Source organism: Mastomys coucha, unplaced genomic scaffold, assembly GCF_008632895.1.
Source record: "Mastomys coucha isolate ucsf_1 unplaced genomic scaffold, UCSF_Mcou_1 pScaffold9, whole genome shotgun sequence".
NCBI lineage: Eukaryota > Metazoa > Chordata > Mammalia > Rodentia > Muridae > Mastomys > Mastomys coucha.
The window spans coordinates 10,063,436-10,085,715 of NW_022196915.1; the positions used below are offsets into that span (position 1 = coordinate 10,063,436).

The window sequence follows — 22,280 nt, forward strand, 5'->3', positions numbered from 1 at the left end:
AAACACTAATAGGCACACATACCCAGAGATTTGGTTTTCAAAGTATCAATTAATTAGATTGTTCTTCAAATAGCTAAGCAAATCTTTTATGTCTCGGTAAGGGCATGCTGTACTCCCTCCCACAGATCAGTTTTTAATATGTGAATCAATAATGTATTGCTTCTGTCCTTCCCCTGACTAGAGACCCAGAATCATGTTATTACATACTGTTTTGCCACCAAGTTCCAATAAAGGAATGTAAACACTAACATTTGGCTAATGAAGAAGGTTACAATCTCTAATGATATTAATTTTTGACAGTCTCTATACAGTACATACACATAACCCTCTCACCAGCATCTTCTTTTCTCAAAAGCCAGGTCAGTCTTAGACTAAGGAGTCTCATGTCCTATAAGGACTTCAGAGTCACAAGATTCTGAAGATCTAAAGACTCAAATCGCAGCATTGCTATTGGATATTATTGACTTGAAAATTCCATCTATGGATGAGAAGAACAGGAAGGCCCACCCCTTAAGCAAGCTTCAACCTCTGTGTCTTGATAAGGAAAAGGCAGGGAGACCTGGCTCATTTGTACAGATAGGGAGGAAGGGTAGCTGGCATGAGAGCAGGTGGCAGAAGTGATCCAGTGTTTACGTCTCAGGGTTCTATGCAATGTGGGCCATGTTTTTAGACCCCTATATTCTGGAGTCATCTGTAGCAGTGTGTTACCCTCTAGCCCAGTGAGGCCCTGCATGACTCTAAGCTTTTCAATGACACTAGTAGCCAGTCCTCCCCAGCACTGCTCATGGCAATGTTGGGCAGCACCCTGGCTCACAGTTGCAACTGGAGAAGCAATTTCATGGCTGCTTCTGGTCCACAATTTCACCTTCATACAGGGGGAGGAGGTTAAATAGGTTCTCGGGTAACCCTCCCCACACCCTATGTGACAGTTACAAAGAAACGAGAAACACTCCTTGTTTTAGAACACAAATACATAAATTTTTAATCTGCGAAAAATACAAAATGAAACCATGTACAAGTTATGTACAAACCCTTTTTACAAGACAAGAGAGTTATCACTGGTTGTTACAGATGACAGAGTTGGGTAGGTCATTTCAGAGCACCAGCATTTATTCTCTTCTCTAGTTCCTGTCTGGTTACATAATTTATCATAGCCACAGTCACCATGCCAGCAATCAAAATGTGTAAGACAGAGAAACAAACCACGCTCTTTTCCCTTAATGAACATGTTGTAGGCTGACCTCTGCATATGGGTACCTCTGAATTGGTTTTTTTTTCCCTTTGTCCCCTGAAGAAATCCCAAATGAAGGTTTTGGTGTTAAGTGGGGAAAAGTCTCTTTTCAGCATCTGCATGGTGGGACGTGAGCCAGACACTTTAGGCAGGATGTGATTGTACCACCTGGGAACAGAACGTTTTTAATTAGGATTTCCAGGCAGATCTGGGTTTATGTTTGAAATGTTGCAGTTCTGGTCAAATGTGTACACAGCGGAAGGAAAAGAAGAACGGAGGTACTGGGGTGGGAAGGGCTCTGGTTTAGTGTAACCTGGAGCTTGACTTGTCTCATTGTAGGGGCTCCTTTCCCCATGACTACCTCCTCCTGGATGACTACCTCCTGGATCCCTAGGGCAGGAAGTTCTGAGATGCTTTGACAGGCACATGTGTTGTGTGTGTACATTTCCATCTAAGACTCTAAACAGCAGGACAGGTGCTGTTTCCTAACACAGGCCCTGGAGAGCTTTGGGGTCAGCTTTGGAGGACAAGAAGAAACACAGAAGTTCCTTGTGGGATAAACAGACCAGGGGAAAGCTCTTTTCAATTTAATATTCTACCTAGAAAGGAGATCAGTTTTCACTTGGCCAAAAAGCTCTGCTGTTTACCCTGTCCAGAAAGGCCATCAAAATGAGGTGACCTTAGCATTTTGTGTACTAAGGCTGTTGCAACTAGAAGGTTCTGGGTGAAGGATGAGGTACAATGGGAGTGATGTGAACTGTTGAAAGGAGAGACCACCTCTCAAGATGTTTTTGTGGGTACTTTAGAAGGCACACTGATGACCTAGATGCCCATGTATCCTCCATTTCCATGGTGTAAAAAGTGACCTAGAATGGCCTGCTAGTTTCTCACTCAATCCAGTCTTCATGGCAACTACATGAGATAAAGACAAAGAGAAAACTGGTCCTTCCAATCTGCCTCAATACTTCTGAGTTACCATTTCAGATCACCTGCATCTCAACCCACATTTAATGCTTCATTTTCTCTATTTTTAAACCCCCTTTCTGTTTCCCACTCTCCCAATACTAAATAGATATTCTGTCCTAATCATATCAGCTTGGTTTGTTCCATTGAGGCCCTGAAAACTTGGCTGTAGCCCCCAGACAGTTCTACTGACCTATCATCTAAGCCTATGCTTTCTTCTTTATTGAAAAACCTCATCCAGACTTCTCCCTTTATAGTTACCTGGGGCACTAAGTTGGAGGGGTATAAGGGACTTCCTTAGGACCTGGACCTCCCAGAGCATCTTTTCAGTTCTGTCTGCATCTTCAGCCCAGAACATCTTCATGGTGGGAATAGGTCTCTCCCCTTCTTTTTATAGGGAAGAAAACAACCTCTTTCTTAGCTGCCTAAATTCTTCTCACATTCTTCTCTTCTTTCTGTCCCTCTGCACTGCTCTGTCCTTGGGGTCTGCAGTAAACAATTCCTTTATATAGACTCTTTCAAACTCCTACCCAGCCTTAGAATCCAAGTCAAACTTCCACAACTGTCATGGTACTTACTTGCTATGTAGCCCATCTAATAAAAAGTCTTTATTGGATGCATCTTTTATATAATACATCTTCTGTTGCCAAAAAGGGACACAAGTTGTCCATCAACAGGTGCACAGGGACTATTTGACTAATGCAATCATTGATCTATCCACATTCCTGAGTGAACCAGGATGTTGCTCCTCAGCTTACCTACCTCTGAAACCCCATCTAGTCTACAAGTCTTGATTAACCACTTCAAACTGCTTGTTCCTTTGTCTCCTGTTCTATTGGAGGATAATGTTATTTACATGCTTACTCTTTCTCTACTGGCTCTTCAGGGCACTCCTTTAAGTTGGATTTTAAGCTTACCGCAAGCAAGAATGTGTCATACTCATCCTTCCAACTGGATCCATTCCTCTGACAAACATGTACTGGTGCTGTCTACTAAGTCCTAGTTAGCAGATTACCTGACAAGATGCCTTGATAATGCTCACTCATAGTTAGAAATTCTTAATTCTTGATTATTCTATGATTTCTTGGTGGTCTACCTGGCATTCTTATTATATTAATATCTGTAAAATAATATAACTAGCAGGACTCTTTTTTTTAAAAACCCTGAAAATCTATTCCTTTCCTTTAATCTGTGTGGTGGACCCATCATGGGTATTTTAATAATTGAGTCCTTCATGACAGGGTGGAAATGTAGGAGGAAGGTAGGTGTTCTTCATGGTGAGCTGTTGTTGAGTGCAACCACAGGACCTCAGGCTACTGAAGATGGTTCAGCTTGAGAGCCTAGGTTTCTGTGATAATTTCCAGAAAGAGCAGAACATCTCAAAGGCTTCGACCTCCAAAGGGTAGAGTCACTACTATCCATCACTCTTTGTTTGGACCTTTCAGTGACTCTCTCTGACTTTCTAAATCAATGCTCCAATTTAAATGTGGCTCTTCACCCACTTTCTAGCTCCTTCTTCGAACTCTTGCCATATATTGTTTTCAGTGAGTGCATGGACACAAACTTAATTTTGAAGGTAAGTTGCTCCATAAGGCAAAATCACCTTGGTACCAGTGCATTATAGCTTCTGAAGGCTCCTTTCATTGGAAAAAACTCACGAACCTTGTGCCTCCCGTCAAGCCAAGTATTTCCTATTAAAAAGTCTCCACAGCCCAGCCTATCATTTTTCCCATTCATGATTCAAGGGAACCTCTTCTTTTCAACTTAGGTACCACCTCTTTCCAGGGCTTCTTAAAGTGTTGCACATATCTCTTTTTGTTCTTCTTTCTAACCTTTTGATATATACTTGGAGTTATGCATTTTAATTTTCTTTTTTTTTTTTTATTTTTAGTTTTTCAAGACAGGGTTTCTCTGTGTAGCCCTGGCTGCCCTGGACCTCACTCTGTAGACCAGTCTGGCCTCGAACTCAGAAATCCACCTGCCTCTGCCTCCCAAGTGCTGGGATTAAAGGCGTGCGCCACCACCACCCGGCCAACATTTTCAAAAGCACAATTAAAAAGAGTGGTCTAGAACAAAAAGTCTAAATGAGAATCATTTCTCCATGAAGCAATGTGAGACTGGAATGCAGGGGGATCCTAACAAGTGCAGGGATAAGGGTCTTTGGTCACATGGGTCTCTTTCTGAATATTTTAAAATCATTGTTATCATAGATATTCAAAAATGAAGTTTAAAATATCTTCTGCATTGCCTTATTTTAGTGATAATTTTGGAATTATTAATACCTGGCCACGAATGGGCAAAGACCAGTTAAGATAAACTTGGCTTAAATAACCTAAATGAATCCAAAGAGACTCCTTGTTTTATCAAGAGATCATGGGATTTAAATGAGAAATTATTGTTTTTATTGCAGAAACATATTTATTAAAAACATGGGGAAAACAGCAGAGGCCTAAAGGGAATCTAGTGGGAATCTAAGTTGAAAGTGATTCTTCAGTTTGTTTAAGCTTTTGAAAGTGATACATAAAGCCTTAAGTAGTGAGGGCTACTATATCTATGACTTTACCACCATTCTAAAAGCAGAAAATATGATTAAAAGAACTCAGTGTTCAGTGAATTTGTGTGATTTCTTGGTAATCAAGATGACTCTGAGTCACCTACTTGTACTGGTTTTCTTTGTACTTTTCTATGTCTTTCTATTTTTCTTTCCACAAGGTCCTGCTGGAGGATGAAAATGACAACTCAAAATGGCACTTATGAATGTAAGCAGCAAAGACACTGTGCGAACATGAGCACAACCAGACAAATGGAACAAAATGAGAAGTAAGGGTGAGCGTAGATGAAGGACATGAATGAGAATAGCAGCAGCTGAGTAGGGTTGTCCAGACTCTCTCCACATATTGTTGGAGATGTGTATTAGAAATGAAGAGACTATCCAAATCTCTCCTGCATCAAGAGACAGGGAAGGTGGGAAGGGAGACTGTAAAGAGAAACTATAGTGAATAAAACCAGCTCATCAGTGGTGGAGGTGAGTCTGAACATAAACCTTTGCATCTCCACTCTAAGAGCTTTCAAGCTGGAGAGTAGAGAGATGAACTATACTGACTGTTCTTTGTCCAGAGCAGAGAGTGGATAGTGTGTTTAGCTCAGAAATGCTATATGGATAATATGATCGGAAGAGCCATGATTACAGCTCAGGAAAAAAATTGTCTCTCAGGGCTTGGCTGAGGCAAGGCAACCAATGCTTTAGTTGGTCTTAAAGAGACCTTTACCATCTCAACAAATCAACTTCATGTTTAAGTCACTGAATCTTGAAGGATTTAAAGAACATTTTTATAGCTAATAGCTAAAATTATTATGAGTGCTCTTGAACTTCTAAATCAAGCATAGTCGGGCACTTTCTGTTTTCCGTTCAAAATATCTCTAATTTTGTACGTTTTCCCACTCTCCACTTCCAACTCAATCCAAACGATTCTAATTCCTTGATTAAAGTCTTCCAACACTTAAAAACAAACAAACAACAGCAAAAACAAAGTATAACTTATAGAAGGAAGGCTGTTCTTCCAAGTGCCTTTGATGTAATCAATTTATAAACATAAAACACCTTAAGTGAATATCTTCTGCTATCTTATACCAGGGGAGGGTAATTTCAAAATACAGTTGCTTAGACAAAGACAAACTGCCGCCATGAGAAAGATGGTGATGGCAATGATGTACTCTTACACAGGTGGTTTCTGTTTTACAAATGGACTGATTTCCAAAGCACCCAAGCCATTAGTTTGCCAAGATAGCTTTTCTGAAACCCTGATCAGGGACTAAAGGTCAGAGACTTCTAATGTGGAATATTCCAAAGAGGACCACCATTGGACTCAGGTGAATGTAGATGGAAAGGCAGTGTTTTATCCTACAGAGGGCTCAGAACTCAACCAACAGAAACAAACTGGGAACTTTGCTTGTTGCCTTGAGCCCTCCAGTTCTTTTTTAGCAAATGTTATTTCTGTTTCAACTGAGTCGCTGTGAGTTCTTATCAAATGGGGCCACTACGTGATCATTTTCTGTACAATCTGAGAATCACACTTGATCTGTTTCTCATTTATTACTCTATCTACTCTAGGGAGTAGATATCCATTTCTACTATCTAGAGTTTGGGAAGCTGCTTGGTGAGTGGAGGGATCCCCTTACTGTAAGAAACAATCAGAGCCATTGTGGATGAGAAGCAAGTTTAGATTTAAATCTCTAGCTAGAGTGTGAAATGGGGATTATGCTTCTGGATCCTGCCTTGCATGGAATAGAGTGTTGAGACTATTATTTTTCTAATGGATGACTATTTAGGTAAACACCCTTGGTCACCATAGGAGATCAAAGAACTAAGACAAATTCAGAGGTAAGGTTAATCAGAATGAGTGTAAAGAAGAGCCTACTATGGTTCAGGAAGGAAAGAAGAGCGTGGATTGACATGAATGTACTTAGGTAACCCCAATGCAAAATCATGATGTTAAAGGAAGTCTTAGCTTTCAGGAATGCTGTCAAGATCCTGGCAGTGGATTCTCCCCACCAACACATCTGAGTTCTGTTGGAAACCAAGAAATGTTTATAAGCCCAAATATAAAACTGCTGACATCATTTTAGCCTGAGTAGACTAGTGATTGGTTATAAATATTTTTGTGTTAACAATCCAATTGGACACACATTATATTCACAATACTTTTATAGAACTAATTCTACAAAGTGTGACAACAGAGTAACCACAGTCCGACAAGTCACTGCAGGACATTGCCTACAAGGTGGAAGCACAGCTATATTGGCTCTGCAGGGAGTGGACAGAGGTGGAAGCTCATTTTGCCTACCTTGGTAATTGGAGTCCTAGGTGGACATATGTTTCCATGGTGACCACATTGCTTTGCTCTGATCTGATTTGAACTATCATAATTAGGTACCACAGAATCATGGCCTAAAGAGTTCATGGAAGAGATGTCATGGGACTGTAGGGGCTATTTTTTGTTAGTTTGGAAAAGTGTTCACATTTTACATTTTTAAGAAAATAAAAATCACAGTCACACCCAAAATTCTCCAGAGACCCTGATGATCATATCAGAGGTTGATCACTATGAAGCTGAAAAGACTTTCTGAGTCGTTGGAATGAAAACAGTTGTTGAGGTGACTATACACTGGGCGTGCATGCAACAGCAGAGCTCAGACATCACAATTGCATCTGATGGCTAGAAAAATCTTTTGACCACAGGTTGAAGTGGCCGACACATTTTATTTCATTGCTGGTAGTTTTCAAAGGCCTTTTTCTAACAGTCTATGTTAAGAGCATGACTTACTTTCCTTTTGGTTGTTACTGGTTTGGGTTTGGTTGTTTGGTCGGTTGGTTTATTTTCTTTTTTTGTAAGTAATTTAGCGAGTTTGAATGTTTTGTCCCAGCAATTCGACCAAGGAAAGCCAACAAATGAAAATCTGAGCAAAAGTCATCTCCTTGACAATTGGACATTGTCTGACTTCTAAACCAAAAATTTGTGATAAGCATGCATACTTCTTAGATCCTATTGTTAGGTAAACTATTCGTTGATGTTCACCAACTTTCAGACTAAAAGCTCTGAACAGGGAAAAGAACATACCAGATCCTCCCACAGTCCATAACTTGCTTGGGTGACTTAGAAGTATGAAACAAGGAGCATAAGCATGGCAGAGGAGGCCTCACCATGAGAACAACAGAGCCTGCTCTTGGGTGCCTCTGGCTCACAACCTTCACATTCTAGATGTGCCTATAACTCTTCCCCATATCCTGAGCTGGTTGCTTAAACCTGATCTGGCAACTGCAGAAAAGTTACAAGAAGTTCTTTCTTCTAAATATATAAACAAAGGATAAGAAACACTGGAGGAAAACTGAAACTACAAAGATATGACTTTCAACTGTGAAGATAATGAAGTTTGATTTGTTAAGAGCTGGTGTCAATGCAGATCAAAACATACACTCATCCAGGGGAGAGGGAAATATTCACCTCCACTCTTTTGACATTTTTTTTTGATTTACTAAACTATGTGCATACATTGTTGGCCATCTTAAATTTGTTTTAGTAATTCATTTCCCTTCATTACAAATTGGGGTGGTGACCATCATTCTCCTCAAAGAAAAAAGAGAGAAAGAAGAGAAATGTGCATTAAGGAATCTGGCCACTTACTCATTTTGATTTTGCATTTCTGTAATATATGGGAAGATATCTGGCAATGAAAAAAAAAGAAAAAATATATTTTCTTTCTAATAAATAAAAATAATTTAAAACGCTAAAAGCTATACATGACTATTTTAGTATGTTCATTTATAAATGAAACCATTTTCTTTTCCAAAATACATGGAAGCAGTATTCAAGGCAAAGAGAAAGATCTGTCTAACTTTATTTTCTTGCAATTCTTGCTTATTCTAGAATTTCCACCAGTGATTCAGCATGTAAGAGGAAGAAAAGTCACGTCACCATTTATGAAGTTTGTCAGGCTTTAAAAAAATAGTTCTGGTCTCCTGGGAGTCAACATTCATCTTCAACTTCTCTGATTGGAGGGATCAGGCTGCTTGTGGATTTATATTGGTTGATCTGGTTAGCCATGTGGGTACTCATGGGCTTGATTTGAATGTTTCTGGGATAGGCATTATCCGGCTCATCTGTAAACCATTTCTTTTCTGCTAAAGGGCAAAATGGATAGAGAACAAGAAGGAGAAATGAGAAGCTTAATTAGTCCTAGGTTGAGCTTTTGGAAAGTTCATTGAAAATGCATAAAGGTAATCAATAGAAGCCGGCAGTGAGTAATTGCTAAGAAATGCAGTGTACAGAAGCCCCGGAACCTGAACCATGCCTCTCCTCCTTGTAGCAAGTGGAGAACGAAATGAATGTGCTATTGGGACTGGGAGATACTAGGAGGAGACCAATCTCAGAGACTATGCTGGAGTAGATGAACACCATCCCTACTGCAGAGCACATGGTTCAGAATCTTTTTTGCAGTTTAACCTCTTCCCAGCCTTGCCTTGATTTTTTGTTATGATAAGCAGACTCAAAGGCAGTTGTTAACTGTACCACTTCTGTCCGGTCTGCATCCCTTAAAGGAATCCCACAGGATTTGCTGGCCAATGAGAGTGAAAATTGGAATAGAAAACTGTTCCAAAAGAGAATTTCGAAGTGGCTTTTATTTACAGTACAAGAACTCCACGAGTATGAGGTCATAGAAGGAGTTACAGGTGGTCATATCTCAGCTGACTATAATAACCCAAGCTGTGAGCAGAGAGCTCATGGTGGCTTGCCACTTTCATTTTCCTACTAAGAGCTAAGGACAGAAATGGATGAAAGAGATGGCTGAGTCAGGGCCTTTGGGGGGGTCTCTGCAGGGGAGCATCCTCTTAGCTGGCCTGTGCTGTTTTCCAGGGGCTAACTCTAATGTATGCCTCTTCCTAGAACTGAAATTTTCTGAAAAATTAGCCATGTGCACAGATAGGCAGCAACTAGGCAGTAGAATATCTAGCATAGGGTATTGTAGGCTTCATTGCAGTGGCTTAGGGAAGGAAAGCAGCTTCCAAACATATTCACTACCCAAGAGATGATGATCCCTCTTGCTTCAGTTTTGTTTTTTTGTTTTGTTTTGGTTTGTTTTGGTTTGGTTTGGTTTGGTTTGGTTTGGTTTGGTTTGGTCTGGTTTGGTTTGGTTTGGTTTGGTTTTGGTTTTGTTTGTCTTATTGCTTATAAAACCATTTGCATCTGCCTTGTGTCTGGTTGTGGACCTACCTGTTAAAATGATTGCCCAGCTTGCTGCGTGTAGGGTGTGTGTGTGTGTGTGTGTGTGTGTGTGTGTGTGTGTGTGTGTGTGGTGTGCTCTTGCATGTATATGTGTGTTAAGGTTAAGCATCTGGAATTAGTTCTTGATCACTCTGCTTTTTCCACCATTTCCCTGGCTCCTCTATATGGCTGCCTGTGGGACTAGGGAAATGCCTGAAGAAGGTTCAAGAGCCCAAGTTAGCCCTCAGCACACTTCCTACCTCTTGTGTGCCCCTCTCTGTGATCCCTCCTGCCCTGGTTCTCTCACCTATTACAATTAAGTTCTCTTTGATTTGAACAGATTGGACGATAGGAATTCATAATGCTACATCCTCACAGTGAAGCTAACTGATTAAGTGCTTTAAATTATTCCCCCTGACAGAATGATAAAGTTACAATCTGTTCTGAGATGATCTACAGCTTGCCAGCCTCCTACAGCTTCTTTCTACATTCATTTATCTTTTTGTCAAGCAGAGGTTTTCTTTTTTTTTCTTTCCCTGAGCTTCAATTCCATAGATCTTTTAAAGTCATCAGCACATCTGAATTATTAATGAGGCTTTAGAGGCAAGACTCCTGATGGGCTGGTTAAAAAAGGTTGTATAGAAATCTGGGACTGTGTACACATCAAAATAATTTCAGCTCCATTTAAAAAACCATTTAGTTCAAGTGTGACATAGATGAACCATTATGCATTTGTGGAAACCAATTTTTTTGTGATCTACGATTAAACTAACCTTTCAGAGAAGAGTAAAGTGTGATAGTTATCATGTTTTAAAAGCATTGCCAGGTCTCTGAAACAATTTCCAACTATGACTTCCTCAAACAGCTTATGTTCAGAGATGGCTCTCGGAGAGGAGCCTGGTGTTTATGCTGTTTGCCCAAGCTGCCCTTGGCTCTTGGCCAAACAGTTACCCAGAATGATTTTGCTGAAGGGAATTAGTGGTGGCTTGTACGTGCCAGGTAGGAAGAGGAAGTCTCACTGATGGAAAGGAGGGTGTGCTTTAGATGAAAAACAAAACAGCTGCAATTTGCTGAAATTTTTACAACTGCTGCTGAGAATAATTGTTGAGAATTTAGTATTTACAGTTCAATTCAAAGAGGGCATTTTGACCTTTCACCGCGGAAAGAGTATCAATTTCCTCCAGCTGCCTGTGAGAAAGATGACATTATTGGCCTCATTTAAGCTCCTTTCTCTTTAAATTTCTTGTCCAAAATAGAAAACTTAGGCAGTATAGCCCATGTGGTTTGAGAATGCAGCTTCAAACAAGGAAAGGGTTGAAGGCAAACACTGCCTCACTGGGAGGTGAGGGTCTCACTGTTCCTGACAGGACACTGTTTAATTCCAGTGTCTCCTGAGCTCTGAATGTCTACGCTGTGGAGGCATGGTCAAGTAAGATGTTGAGGAAATGGAACTAGTGAGATGCTCTGGACATTGTCTAAAGTGTTTGGGGACAAAGGCCTCCCAAACAGCATCAGAGGGGTTACCTTTAATAGTCATCAGCCACTAGGCTTCTGTGTAATGTCCTTCAGGTAAGATGGGGACAATGTGGTGCACAGAATTTTGCCACTTAAAGACAAAGCTGTGTAATGGATCAGTACAAAATTGGACACTAGAAAGAGGACTCAAACCAGGAACTCTAATAAGTACTCAAGTGGCTAAGGCAACTCCACTCCAATGCTTGCTTATCTCTGTTCTCTGTAGCCTTATTTCATACCTGAGACAAGAAGTTCTCTAATCTCTGGGTGCCTACTTGGTACCAGACCCAACATCAAAAGACAAAACAAAACAAAATACCCTTGTTTGTTCATAAACTTCTTGTCATTAATGTATACATGATAGCCTCATTCTGAGGACACTGTGTGACCTGTCAGGAAGTTTTGTTATAAGGCAGTTAAAGATAGGAAGGAAAGGGCATGTCCCTATATGTGGTGAGCAGGCTGGTATAACAGAATAAAATTGAGAAAGTAACTGGAGGTAAAAATGACAGCTACACTTTTGTGAGTGTCACACAGTGGGCCAACTAAACCACTATGTACACTCTGGAAACACTTTGTGGAGGGCGGGGCAATGAAATGACACTAGCTTGTGGGCTAGGATAAAGTATACCTGGATCTCTCACATACTGTCTGCTCTGAAAAGGTTATGCCAACTATCTTATTATTATTCATCCTCTATAGAATAGGACTGAGAAAATAACTTTCCTAATCTTGTTGGCTATGTCAATGGAATAGGTATCAGCGACTTACTACACGTTTAGCTACATGGTCAGCAAATAATATTTGCTAAGTTTGTTACTGTTATTCATGATTCAAGCAGTGTATTTTAGTGATTAAGATTAGTGTGTAGACTTTGGTGTTCTTTATATCCCATATCTGACATATGAAGATTCTAATAACCCCTACATCTGGTTTGATCATGAGTTTACAACTGTATCTTGCTGAGCAGAGTAGCTGTAATGATTGCCTTAGGCATTAGCTTTAAGGTTAGCATTGGTATGAGTATGGTGTAGGGGTGGGTCGTACCTTCTGAATGTTGTATTTGCAAATGAACTTCTTCAATGGAGGAGCCAGAAGCAGAAACCTAGGGTTTATAAATTGGGGGCTAGACTGAAGAATGTAGATTGTGGCAACAGAGATGACTCAGAAGGGTCTTGTGGGTAGTCTTCACCTGGAAGGTGAATGGGAGGAAGGGGTAATATGGTGTTATGCTGGGGAGTTCAGGGCTGTGACACAGTGGGTCCTTGTTTCTGATGCCAGTTTTCATCTGATGAATGTCCTGAGCCTTGAAAAACCACCTGCGTCTTCAATTGCCAGTATAAGGAAATGACTAGTTTAGAGCAAGGGTTTAGACTTCCTCGTGGTGGAGAGTTATTATGGTAAAGAAGGGCTGAACTACCTAAAGATCCCAAAGCAGAGGGAGAAACCATTGCACTGTGAACATGGGACTTTTGTTGGCACTGGATGGTCAGTGTTGTGGGCCTTTTCACATCACTATTCCCCAGAGAAGACTGCTGAAGTGAGGAGCTGATAACACAGTAAAGACACTTGGAAAAACTGGCTGTCTTTGGCACCACAAGCTGAGGCTTTGAGAGCAAAGGCATGGAAGGGAAAGATCCCATTTGGATACAGAGGACAATGAGACAGCAATAGCTACAAAGAGCTCCAACCTGTAAGGGCAACTTCATGTGGTTTCCTGGATTACATTTCTGCTAGGTAGTGTGGTAAGCTTCCTATGCTTACAAAACCAGATGCCTCCCAGGCAAAACTATGCATACAGCTTCTTCCTCTCCTACCTCAGCAGAACATAGCCATCCCATAAACATAAGCATAGTTTCTACAGGACTCTGACAAGTTTCCTTTTATCTCATTTCTCTGTAATGGACCATGCTGACTGTCCATCCTTGCATCCAGCCAAACCCTGAGGATACTCTTGCCTCTTAGGTAATGGAGTTTCTCCTGCTCACTTCCATGTGCAGTTTCCTGATGGAAGATACTTATTCAGCTCAGTGACAGATGCCTACAGCTACTCCCTTATCATGTTATGACAAAGCAGGGATTGGCTGATGGAAGCTGGTGGAGAAATTGATTTGTACTCTGTCTTATCTTCTGCTCCCAGAAGTTTCTGTACTTTCTTGTTCTTCAAGGGGCCTGTTGCTATAGGAACCTGGAAGGTTGATGTAATTGTCTCTATTGGGATATAGACACCTTTAAGGCATTCCCCATGCTGAAAGACAGTCAGTCAAAGGTTTCTCTGGTCACATAGGATCTCAATAATGTTGCCAACAGGCATAGTCAGTCTCTCTAGTCCCTAAGCTCACAGGGCTTGTCCCCCTGGCTTAGAAACAGAATCTGCCTCCAAGAGCCTGACACCAGCAAATCAGCTGTGTCAACACCCCGGGCATTAATGGCCACTTTCCCAAGAGTAAACCAAGGGGATGCAGATAAATTATAAGAGTGTTTAAAATGTGAAAATGATTTCAAATATGTATTGTGTGTGTCAACTTTAATATCCTGTGTCATAAGCCTTAATTTCATAATGGAATTGGAAAAATCTCCAAAATATAGGGGACTGGAAAATGCAAGGGTCTGTTTCAACTGGATTTGAGAAGGACCCCAATGGCGGCTTTTAGGGATGTTGACAACTCCACAGTCATCAGATAGCTGGGGCAAAGCTTTTCCTCCTTCTCTCCCAACTTACTTAACATTGGCCCTTTCCAAAACTTGAACAAAGCATACTGAATGGCTAACAAACTGCTTCTCTTCCAAACTGGGCAGATCACTGAGCTCCAAGCTATGATTCTTATAAAATGTGTTTGTTTTTCTTTTCACAGTGTTCTCTCACTTTCTAACATTCCTTGTTTGTTTCTAGTTTGGACAAGGGAGAAGTAGGGAAGGGACAATGTATGAAGAATCCGTGTGCCTCCTTCCTAAGAGAGCCTCTCTTCTCCTGAAAGAGGGAGTCTGGAGTCAAGTGGCAAATGTTGGAGGAGCATCTTCACTCTATTAAGAAGAGTATAATAGAGAAGTTTCAGCTAATAAAAGAGAAGTCACCATGTTCCCGTTGCCATCAGACATGTCAGTAGTCACCTCTGATCAATTCTCAGTGATCTGTAATTCCCCAGTGGGGTTTATGTGCCCAAAGTCCAGAGAAAACTCCCAGATTTCATCTCATGTCATAGTCTGTTCCCATTCCAGTTACAGTCTCATCTACTAGAGTCACTAATCAATTGCATTAAAAAGACACTTTGGATTGACTTCTATCTGCCCCATTTGTGGTTGGGATTTAACAAATGTCTGAACCGCAGGTGGTAGGAGAGACGTGTGAGTTCTGTCCAGACTGAGTCATCGGCCCCTTCAGAACTGGGCATGCGCACTCAAGTGGATTGCTTTGACTTTGGTTCCTACTGATCAAACAGGAAAGCAGACCAATGCATTTACCATTAATAACCCTCCTCCTACGGACCAAAGGAGGGTCAACTATTAACAGAGAAGCATATTTGCCAAATGGAATAGCTGTGAATGTCTTACAAAAACATCTATCAACCGGCATCATTGTTCGATTTGGTAGGTCTTGCCAAGATCAACACAGAGATGTGAACAGACCAGTGGGGCTGGGTTTGGGCAGTGGTGATGGGGGCAGTGGAAGAAGCTGGGTTTCTCAATGAGAAAATGCTTTTGGACTTGGGGCAAGGTACCGAGGTGGGCAGGGAGGCCACGTGCAGATTTGAAGGCAAGCCAGATGGAGAGAAGTTACCCCCAGATTACCCAACCCCCAAGAACACCAAAACAAACTCTAAGGGATCTAGCCATAGCAGCAGCACAGCCTCATTGCGCTGAGCAATTGAGAAAGTGGAGGAAGAAGAAGAAGGGAGGGAGAGAGGAAGTGGAGGAGAAATGGGGAGGGTGGAGAAGCAAAACAAATGAAAGAGAACCACAAACAGAACAATTTAAATAAAAATAAACAATAACAGAATAAAATTTGTAACTCCTTTTTTTTTTTAATTCCACAAAAGTTTCACAAGGACAACGTTATAGAAGAAAACCCCCAGCAGTGGCTAGGTCATGCAGAACCATTAATTGTCATACCTTGGCCCATTCTAGTCATCCTTGTTGCACTTTAGAGAGAGAAGTAAGCTATGTGAGTTTTACAATGCTTTGAAACTGTCATTTCCTGTTGAGCACTTTAACTGGCACATTCTTATAGTTATCAATGATCTGAAGGCGTAACCTTATAACCTCCTCTGCAAAGAATGCATGAAGATCTCTTATGATCCAAAACTAGGGGACATGTATATATAGTATATATAATATCTGTGTATATTATATATAGTTATATATAAAGAGATAGCTAGATGTCATATATAAAATCAAATACATAAGGACAAAAATAATTTGAAAAAAAAAATACTTCCACTCACAGGACTTTTAAATTTACATGTATACAATGACTCCCCACCCATTGCTGGTTGGAATACTGTGCTGGCCCTGTCTTCAGTGTGGGGGGAGGTGGAGGTTCTGACAGAGCCTCACCATTTTTGTCAGTAAAAGTGCTTGTCAATCACACAGCAAGCAAATCGCCAAAACCATCATGCTGGAGGGAACAGGGGACCAAAAATCTAAGCCCAAAACATTCACCATAAAAACTCCTTTTTAAAAAGAGATGATAAAGATATGACAGATTCTCCCCCTCCTTTTTAACCCCTGTTCTATCAATGGATTTCTAAGTAAATATCTCAAATAAGTTCATATGAGCCCAAGGCTAGTCTACCCATACCAGAATTTGGTTATGGTAAAGTTGGCCAATTTTTCAGAACTCCTATGTTCTTAAAACATAATTTGCATGCATCTGATAGTTGCATATTGGAGAAAGGTATCTGTCTATCTTCCCTCCCTTTGCTGAATAATAGTTTGTTTTTTAAAAAAAAGAAAGAAAGAAAAGAAAGAAAAAGAAACAAAAGAAAAAAATTAACTACTGCAATGTGTTTGGCTCACTGTTGCAGCCGCCTCCTTCCAATCTTGAAATGAAGGGAGAAGCCCTCTCTCCTGTCACTCATCTACCTATAGGAATTGGCTGTATGTTAAAAAGGTACCTATGTCAGACCTTTCCTGCCAGCCTTCTGCTTTTGGACAGAGCATCATGCAGCTGTGCCAGCAATTTAAACGTGGTCGCTAGCTTTTCTTTCTTGAGTCAACTGTGGCTCCATCCTCCTCCAATTTATGGAGCACGTCAGCTCCTACAAGAAACCATTACCTACTACTGGTTCTGTCTCCTTCCTGCTCCACCATTGCCCCAGCCTGAATTGTACTTGGCATTGGGGCCCTCGTTAGTCAAACAAAGGGGAGGAAAAAGGTCCCTTGAGAATGCATGGAAAAATACTTGCTCTTTTCTGAGTGTTATTTATTCTGTACATAAGGTAAGTGATTCACCTTTTAAAGGATGTAAAAGTCCCAGGAAGGCAGTTCTTAATGACTTACATCTGATATTTATGATACATATGGCTTTTCATCCCAAATGTCAAAAGTGAAAGAAAAAAACTAGCTATCCCTATGGCAGCATAAGGAGACAGAATAACAACTTAATATGTGATCAAACCTCTTTTCAGATAACTGAAATGACTAAGGTTTGATACATCCAGGAGTGGAAACCTGTTTTTCTCTCTGCGTTAAAGTTAGAAACATTCACTTAAACACCTGAAAGATGCTAGCTCTGAGACAAAAAGGCTTTGGTGAATAAGTTAAAAAAAAAAAAAATCTCCGATGCTCTCTCGCAACAAGCAGATACTTAATCATCTTTTTGCCCACACTTGGAAAGCTTTTCAAATGTTTTGCGATTCTTCAGCCCAGAGTGGAAACGATCAATGCGTTTTCATTGCTTTTGGTTGCTTGTTTCAAACAATTGTGTGCTAACTTATTGTGTGTGTATAAAAACAGAGAGGAAAAAAGAAACAAACAAAAAGAGAAAAAGAAAAAGCAAAACCCAAAGCATTCCGATGATCCTGATAAATCAGAATAAACCTGCTTTGCCTAACTCTCAGGTGCTCCCTTCTAACCTGTGAACTCACCCCTGCAGTGAGCTATTTATGTCTGGAGGATGCCTTTGGGTTACTTTCCCCCTAGAATCATAAATAACTTTTGGTCCGTCTGCTTATTTGCTGTTGCGCTCAAGGGTTTTATGGTGGTGAAATAAAAATGACAACCACATGCACACTATCATACATATGCAAAATGTGTAAAAAAAAAAGAAAGAAAGAAAAGAAAAAAAAAGAGGGGACTATAGGGAACAGGAAAGTTACTCTGTTGGAATACCAACTGGGGAAATGAGTAGCAGATACAGTTTCACACACGGGTGCTGGTGGCTACACATATCAAAGCCGCTCTTCCTGAACGTACTTCTGTTTGTCGCGGGACTCCCTGGACTTGGGCCGGTTCGGCCGATTTGCTGTGGACGGGATGGAGTGGACGGAGGAGCTCTTCTTACTGGACGACTGTGAGGAGTGGGAGGAATGAGACAGACTGGCCCGGGATTGGCCAGCGTTGTGGTCAAACTGCATCAGGCAGAAGATCAGGTCTGTCGGTACGAGCTCAAACTCGTAGGGGGGATTGGTGATGACGTACCTAGACAGAGAGAGCAAAGGCATCTCAGGCTGGGTCAAGCAGGCACACCACTGGACTCTCCTGTAACCTAAAAGAACTAATTGCCTGACTGCTTCAATTTATCTGAGGAACTGAATGATATGCTTGGTCCAGTCGCCTCAAATTTGCTTCCAAATTAAAGGAAATCTTCATGTTTAACTCAACAAGGCATCTCGAAGCCCAGGCAAAGGTACTAGGTTAGAGCTGGTAATGGAAAAGCCACACCATCATTCACATGGGCCAAATGTACAAGGGTCAAGTTCGTGACAGTCACATCATTGCATTGTAACTTCCATTCTAGAATGTCTTGACAGTCACAGATACACACCACGGGGTCCCTGTTTGTCATACCTAGTACCTCTTTAACAAAATAGCTCCCTAGTTATGAGAACTTGACCGCACCCTCTGCCGGTTAGATCAGGCTTTCTCTGGCTGACACCAGCCACAACAATGGTCGTCAGCAATGCTCCTGCAGCAATGGATCTCAAAGTATGGTCTCAGAGGCTCCCAGGAACCTCAGGAAAATGCTGGTTGTTGGTCCTAGGGGTGTAACTCAGTGGTAGAGCATTTGCCCTGCATGTAAGAGGCCCTGGGTTTATTCTCTAGCACTGAAAAGAAGGAAGAAAGGAAGGGACAAATGAATAAACAAAAAACAAAAGGGAAAAAACTTTTAGTAACTTATTGCCTGATTTATTGAATCACAAGCCCCGGGATGGGGCTTTGTAACTTGGTCTTTGGAAACTCTTCAGGTGAATCTCCTACTTACCGAGGTACAACAATACATTAGTCTGCAACAATTTTTAGCTCTGGCTAAGCACTGTAATTCCCAGGCATTAAATATATAAACATTGTTATATAATTTTAAATGTGCATGCATGCTTTTTCCTTACACATACCTTAAATTACTGTAATCATGGTATTTTTATTTTAACCCCTCAGATAATTGTAATCTATAGATCTGAGAAACACCTCTATGGCTCTCTTTCTCAGAGTATACTATACAAACTCATGGGTTTGAGTAATTCTAAGATACATCCTTAATGTTTTTTCCTGCCATGAGTTTATTAAATTAAGGCAGATCAGAAAAAAAAACCACAGAATTAAATATATGAAAGTGAGTCAACTACAAAATATATGAAGCAAAAATATCAGCGATATGAAGTATCTCCACATTAGGAAACAAGGAAAGTATGCATGGAAGAAGAGCTTGAGATTCTGACCTCTACAATGGTAAAGGAGCTGCTGTACAAAGCACTAATTCTTCCCTCAATGGCTTCACATATACTATTAGTAATCAAAAGAAATCTTTCTCCTAAGTCCTCAGCTCAGTATTAGATTTGATGCAGGCAGTGTACTGAAGGCATGCGCACAGAGATGTTTGCCTGGAAGAGACAAGAGAAAACATCCATACCACTGCATTCAGGTGAGATGGCAGAGTGGGAAGACACACTCACCTTTTTGTACACTGGCTGGGGGTGCTGAGGTGGGCATCTCTCAGCCGGTAAATTCCAAAACAAAGCATGTTATATGTCTTCAGAGCTTTGCAGAACAGATCACCATAACAACCACCATCCTGGGAGAAAACAAAGGGAGTGAGAGAAACATCAGTTTGTATTTTTCTGGGAATCAAGGTCTGGGGGCAAGAGAACTTTCATCAAAGCTTGTTTCCTTGTCTCTGGAGTAGAGGGTCTATGCCATGAGACTGTGGCTGAAGATGTCAGTGTGGCTAACAACCACCCACAGTATACTTTGACTTTGGGGATCTGACAACCATAGGAGCTTCCTCTGGTGTCCCCACAGGTCTGTTCATAGCTCAAACAAGCTTCTGGCTTTCCTTCATCTGAGGTTGGGGGTTGGGGGGTGACACTGGAAGGTCTCAATTGTAGAGCTAGAGTGAAGAAAGGAACCCTACAAAGCAAGGATTCTATTTCACCCCCAACTTGGCTGTGTCCACTGTGATGGGACCAGGATGTCAAAACTGCCCAAGTGATAATGAAAACCACTGCGAGAGTAAGAGACCCCCGCAAGTCCTACGGTGAGAAGACTCTTTCAGATGAAGACTGTGTGAAAAGCACAATTTGCAGACCTCAGAGATGTCTAGGGGAAAGAGGATGTGGGAGTCTGCAGGCGAGATAACTGGGATTCAAGATACTAATCAGTTCACAAACACACCCCAAGCTCTGGGGCTTGACTCACAAAGGTACACAAGGTGAAAACAGTATTCTTAATTTGGAAATGAATCACAAATTTTGGGCTTCATGCAGACACATGACTCCAAGTGGACTTCATTACAGAGTGGCATGATGGAGTGGATTAATTAGGAACAGAGAGACTGTGTTTGTCTTTGTTATAGCTGAATCAGGATGATGAGCCTCACATTAGACTACAAAGGGTCTAACATCTTACAATTGTTGAAAATACTAGTCGGATTCAAGTGTATTAGTAAGGAAGCAATAAAGAAAAGAGCCACTGATTATGGAATTCCTCTTAAAATGACCCTAGATTAATGTAGGTCCTGGCCCAAAAGGAAGCATTTGTATGTTACAAAACAAGACATTCTCCATAATGGGACATTCTGGGTAACACTATTTTTTTGTGTGCATGAAGTATAAGTATCCACAAGACACATGATTCTACTCCTTAAACTCCTTCTTCAGGTGAGTTTGAAATAAAAGTCAAGGTGGCACACTTTTCCTGAAGTGCTTGACCCAAGGGAGTACACAGAATCCAAAGGGAGGCTCTCATCTCCTCCACTAAAGGAGGCCTGGGAGAGGGTAGCTGGGTCTAGACTCAGAAATCCTAAGACCAAGGTCTTGAATTAGAGACATCAAGACATCAAAGGTGCCAACTGAGACCCTGCCACTTTGGCTAATGGTTCTGGATACACACGATGGCCTCGATGCTTCAAAACCCACCAATGCCTGGATAGTATTATGAACAAAATATCCTCAAACGAAGCTGTGTCTATAGAGACCAGTGACTGATCCAAACTTCAGTACTGTGGCAAGATAAGAATGCTGCAAGGCCGGAAGCTCGTTGACTTTAGGCTAGTTCTAGCCCTCTAGAATAGCCATCCCCTGTCCTGTCAGAATCACTCTCTATCAGAACTAACATTGTGTGACTAATACAAACATTTCAAAATCTATTCATTAGCAGACCACTAAGTGCCACCAGCCCAAAAGTTAAAAATGTTATCAGACAGCATTCAGGGCCTATAGGAAATCTCTCAGCCTGCTGTATCTGCTTTTGATGTATTCATCGATGGATTTTAAAGTTGCCTCAATTTCTGGCTTTCTTGGTTCTGTGAAACTGTGCAACTTCATGAGACTGTCTTCATGTGGAAACAAGGAATTTGTGGTATGTGAAGATGTGTTCCTTAGCCGTGGTCCCTCCAAATGGCTCCATAATAAACTATCTTTTATTCCTCTTTAAGATGAGAGCTGTAATTTTTGTGTCAACAGCATACAGATACAAAACTATGATACCAGGATTTGGGGCCGAGCATCCGTATGCTTAGGTAAAGTCAAAGCAGAGTGGCTGAGTTATCAAGACCCTGCTAAAATGCTTACCAAACTGAGCTGTGTTTTATTAGCCCTACCCCTTTCATCTCTGTGAAGAAAATACCTGAGAAAGGAAAGGCTCTCAACTCCAAAGCCATTATGCCTTGGTGCAAGTGCCCCATGCCTCAGTTGCTGGGAGCAACACATCAAAGCCCTGGTAGGTGAATTTGCAGGAATGTCTCTGTATAAAGTGTGGGACGTGGTAAATATGGCTCCAGAAATTCCATCTCTTTAGTCAATTATAGTGGGAGGGAGAGAGACATGCAGATACCTAGCTCATCACCATCTAACACAGTTCATTCAGATCACACTTGCTTCAGACACTGGGCTCATGAGTTATCTGAGCTGTAGACTCACCCCTAAGTCCGCAAAGGGCCCATCCAACAGGGCTAACTGGGCCACTCGGCAGCGATCCCTGTTGGCCAGCGTCTGCGGAGTGCTGTAGCCCCCTCGAAGCGCATTCTCCTCAGCTATCAGAGCCTCGAGCTCTGGTGTGGCTCCTCCTGTCACCAGGGTCCGTATTAGGGTGAGGATATTGTCATTGAAGTATGTCTGGAGAAAGAAGGTAGAGGAGAAGCATTCTTAAGCCAACAT

At 41.3% G+C, this 22,280-nt stretch overlaps 1 protein-coding gene across 33 annotated transcripts in view; it reads right to left on the minus strand.

Annotated features, from left to right (window-relative positions):
• Positions 1–956: 956 nt before the first annotated feature.
• The window catches only part of Kcnma1 (potassium calcium-activated channel subfamily M alpha 1), a 744,152-nt gene continuing 722,828 nt past the window's right edge, over positions 957–22,280 (minus strand). For 8 of the 33 annotated variants that reach the window (XM_031361054.1, XM_031361052.1, XM_031361049.1 and 5 more), the window contains 4 exons: positions 22,044–22,238; positions 19,581–19,699; positions 17,884–18,108; positions 8,723–8,873 (listed from right to left, as the gene is read on the minus strand). In XM_031361054.1, coding sequence (XP_031216914.1) covers positions 8,849–8,873; positions 17,884–18,108; positions 19,581–19,699; positions 22,044–22,238 — 564 coding nt within the window. In that variant the 3' untranslated portion in view covers positions 8,723–8,848. Of the gene's footprint in view, positions 8,874–15,475; positions 18,109–19,580; positions 19,700–22,043; positions 22,239–22,280 lie in introns of those variants that run through there. The other 25 variants (XM_031361051.1, XM_031361084.1, XM_031361067.1 and 22 more) reach the window with 5 other exon arrangements.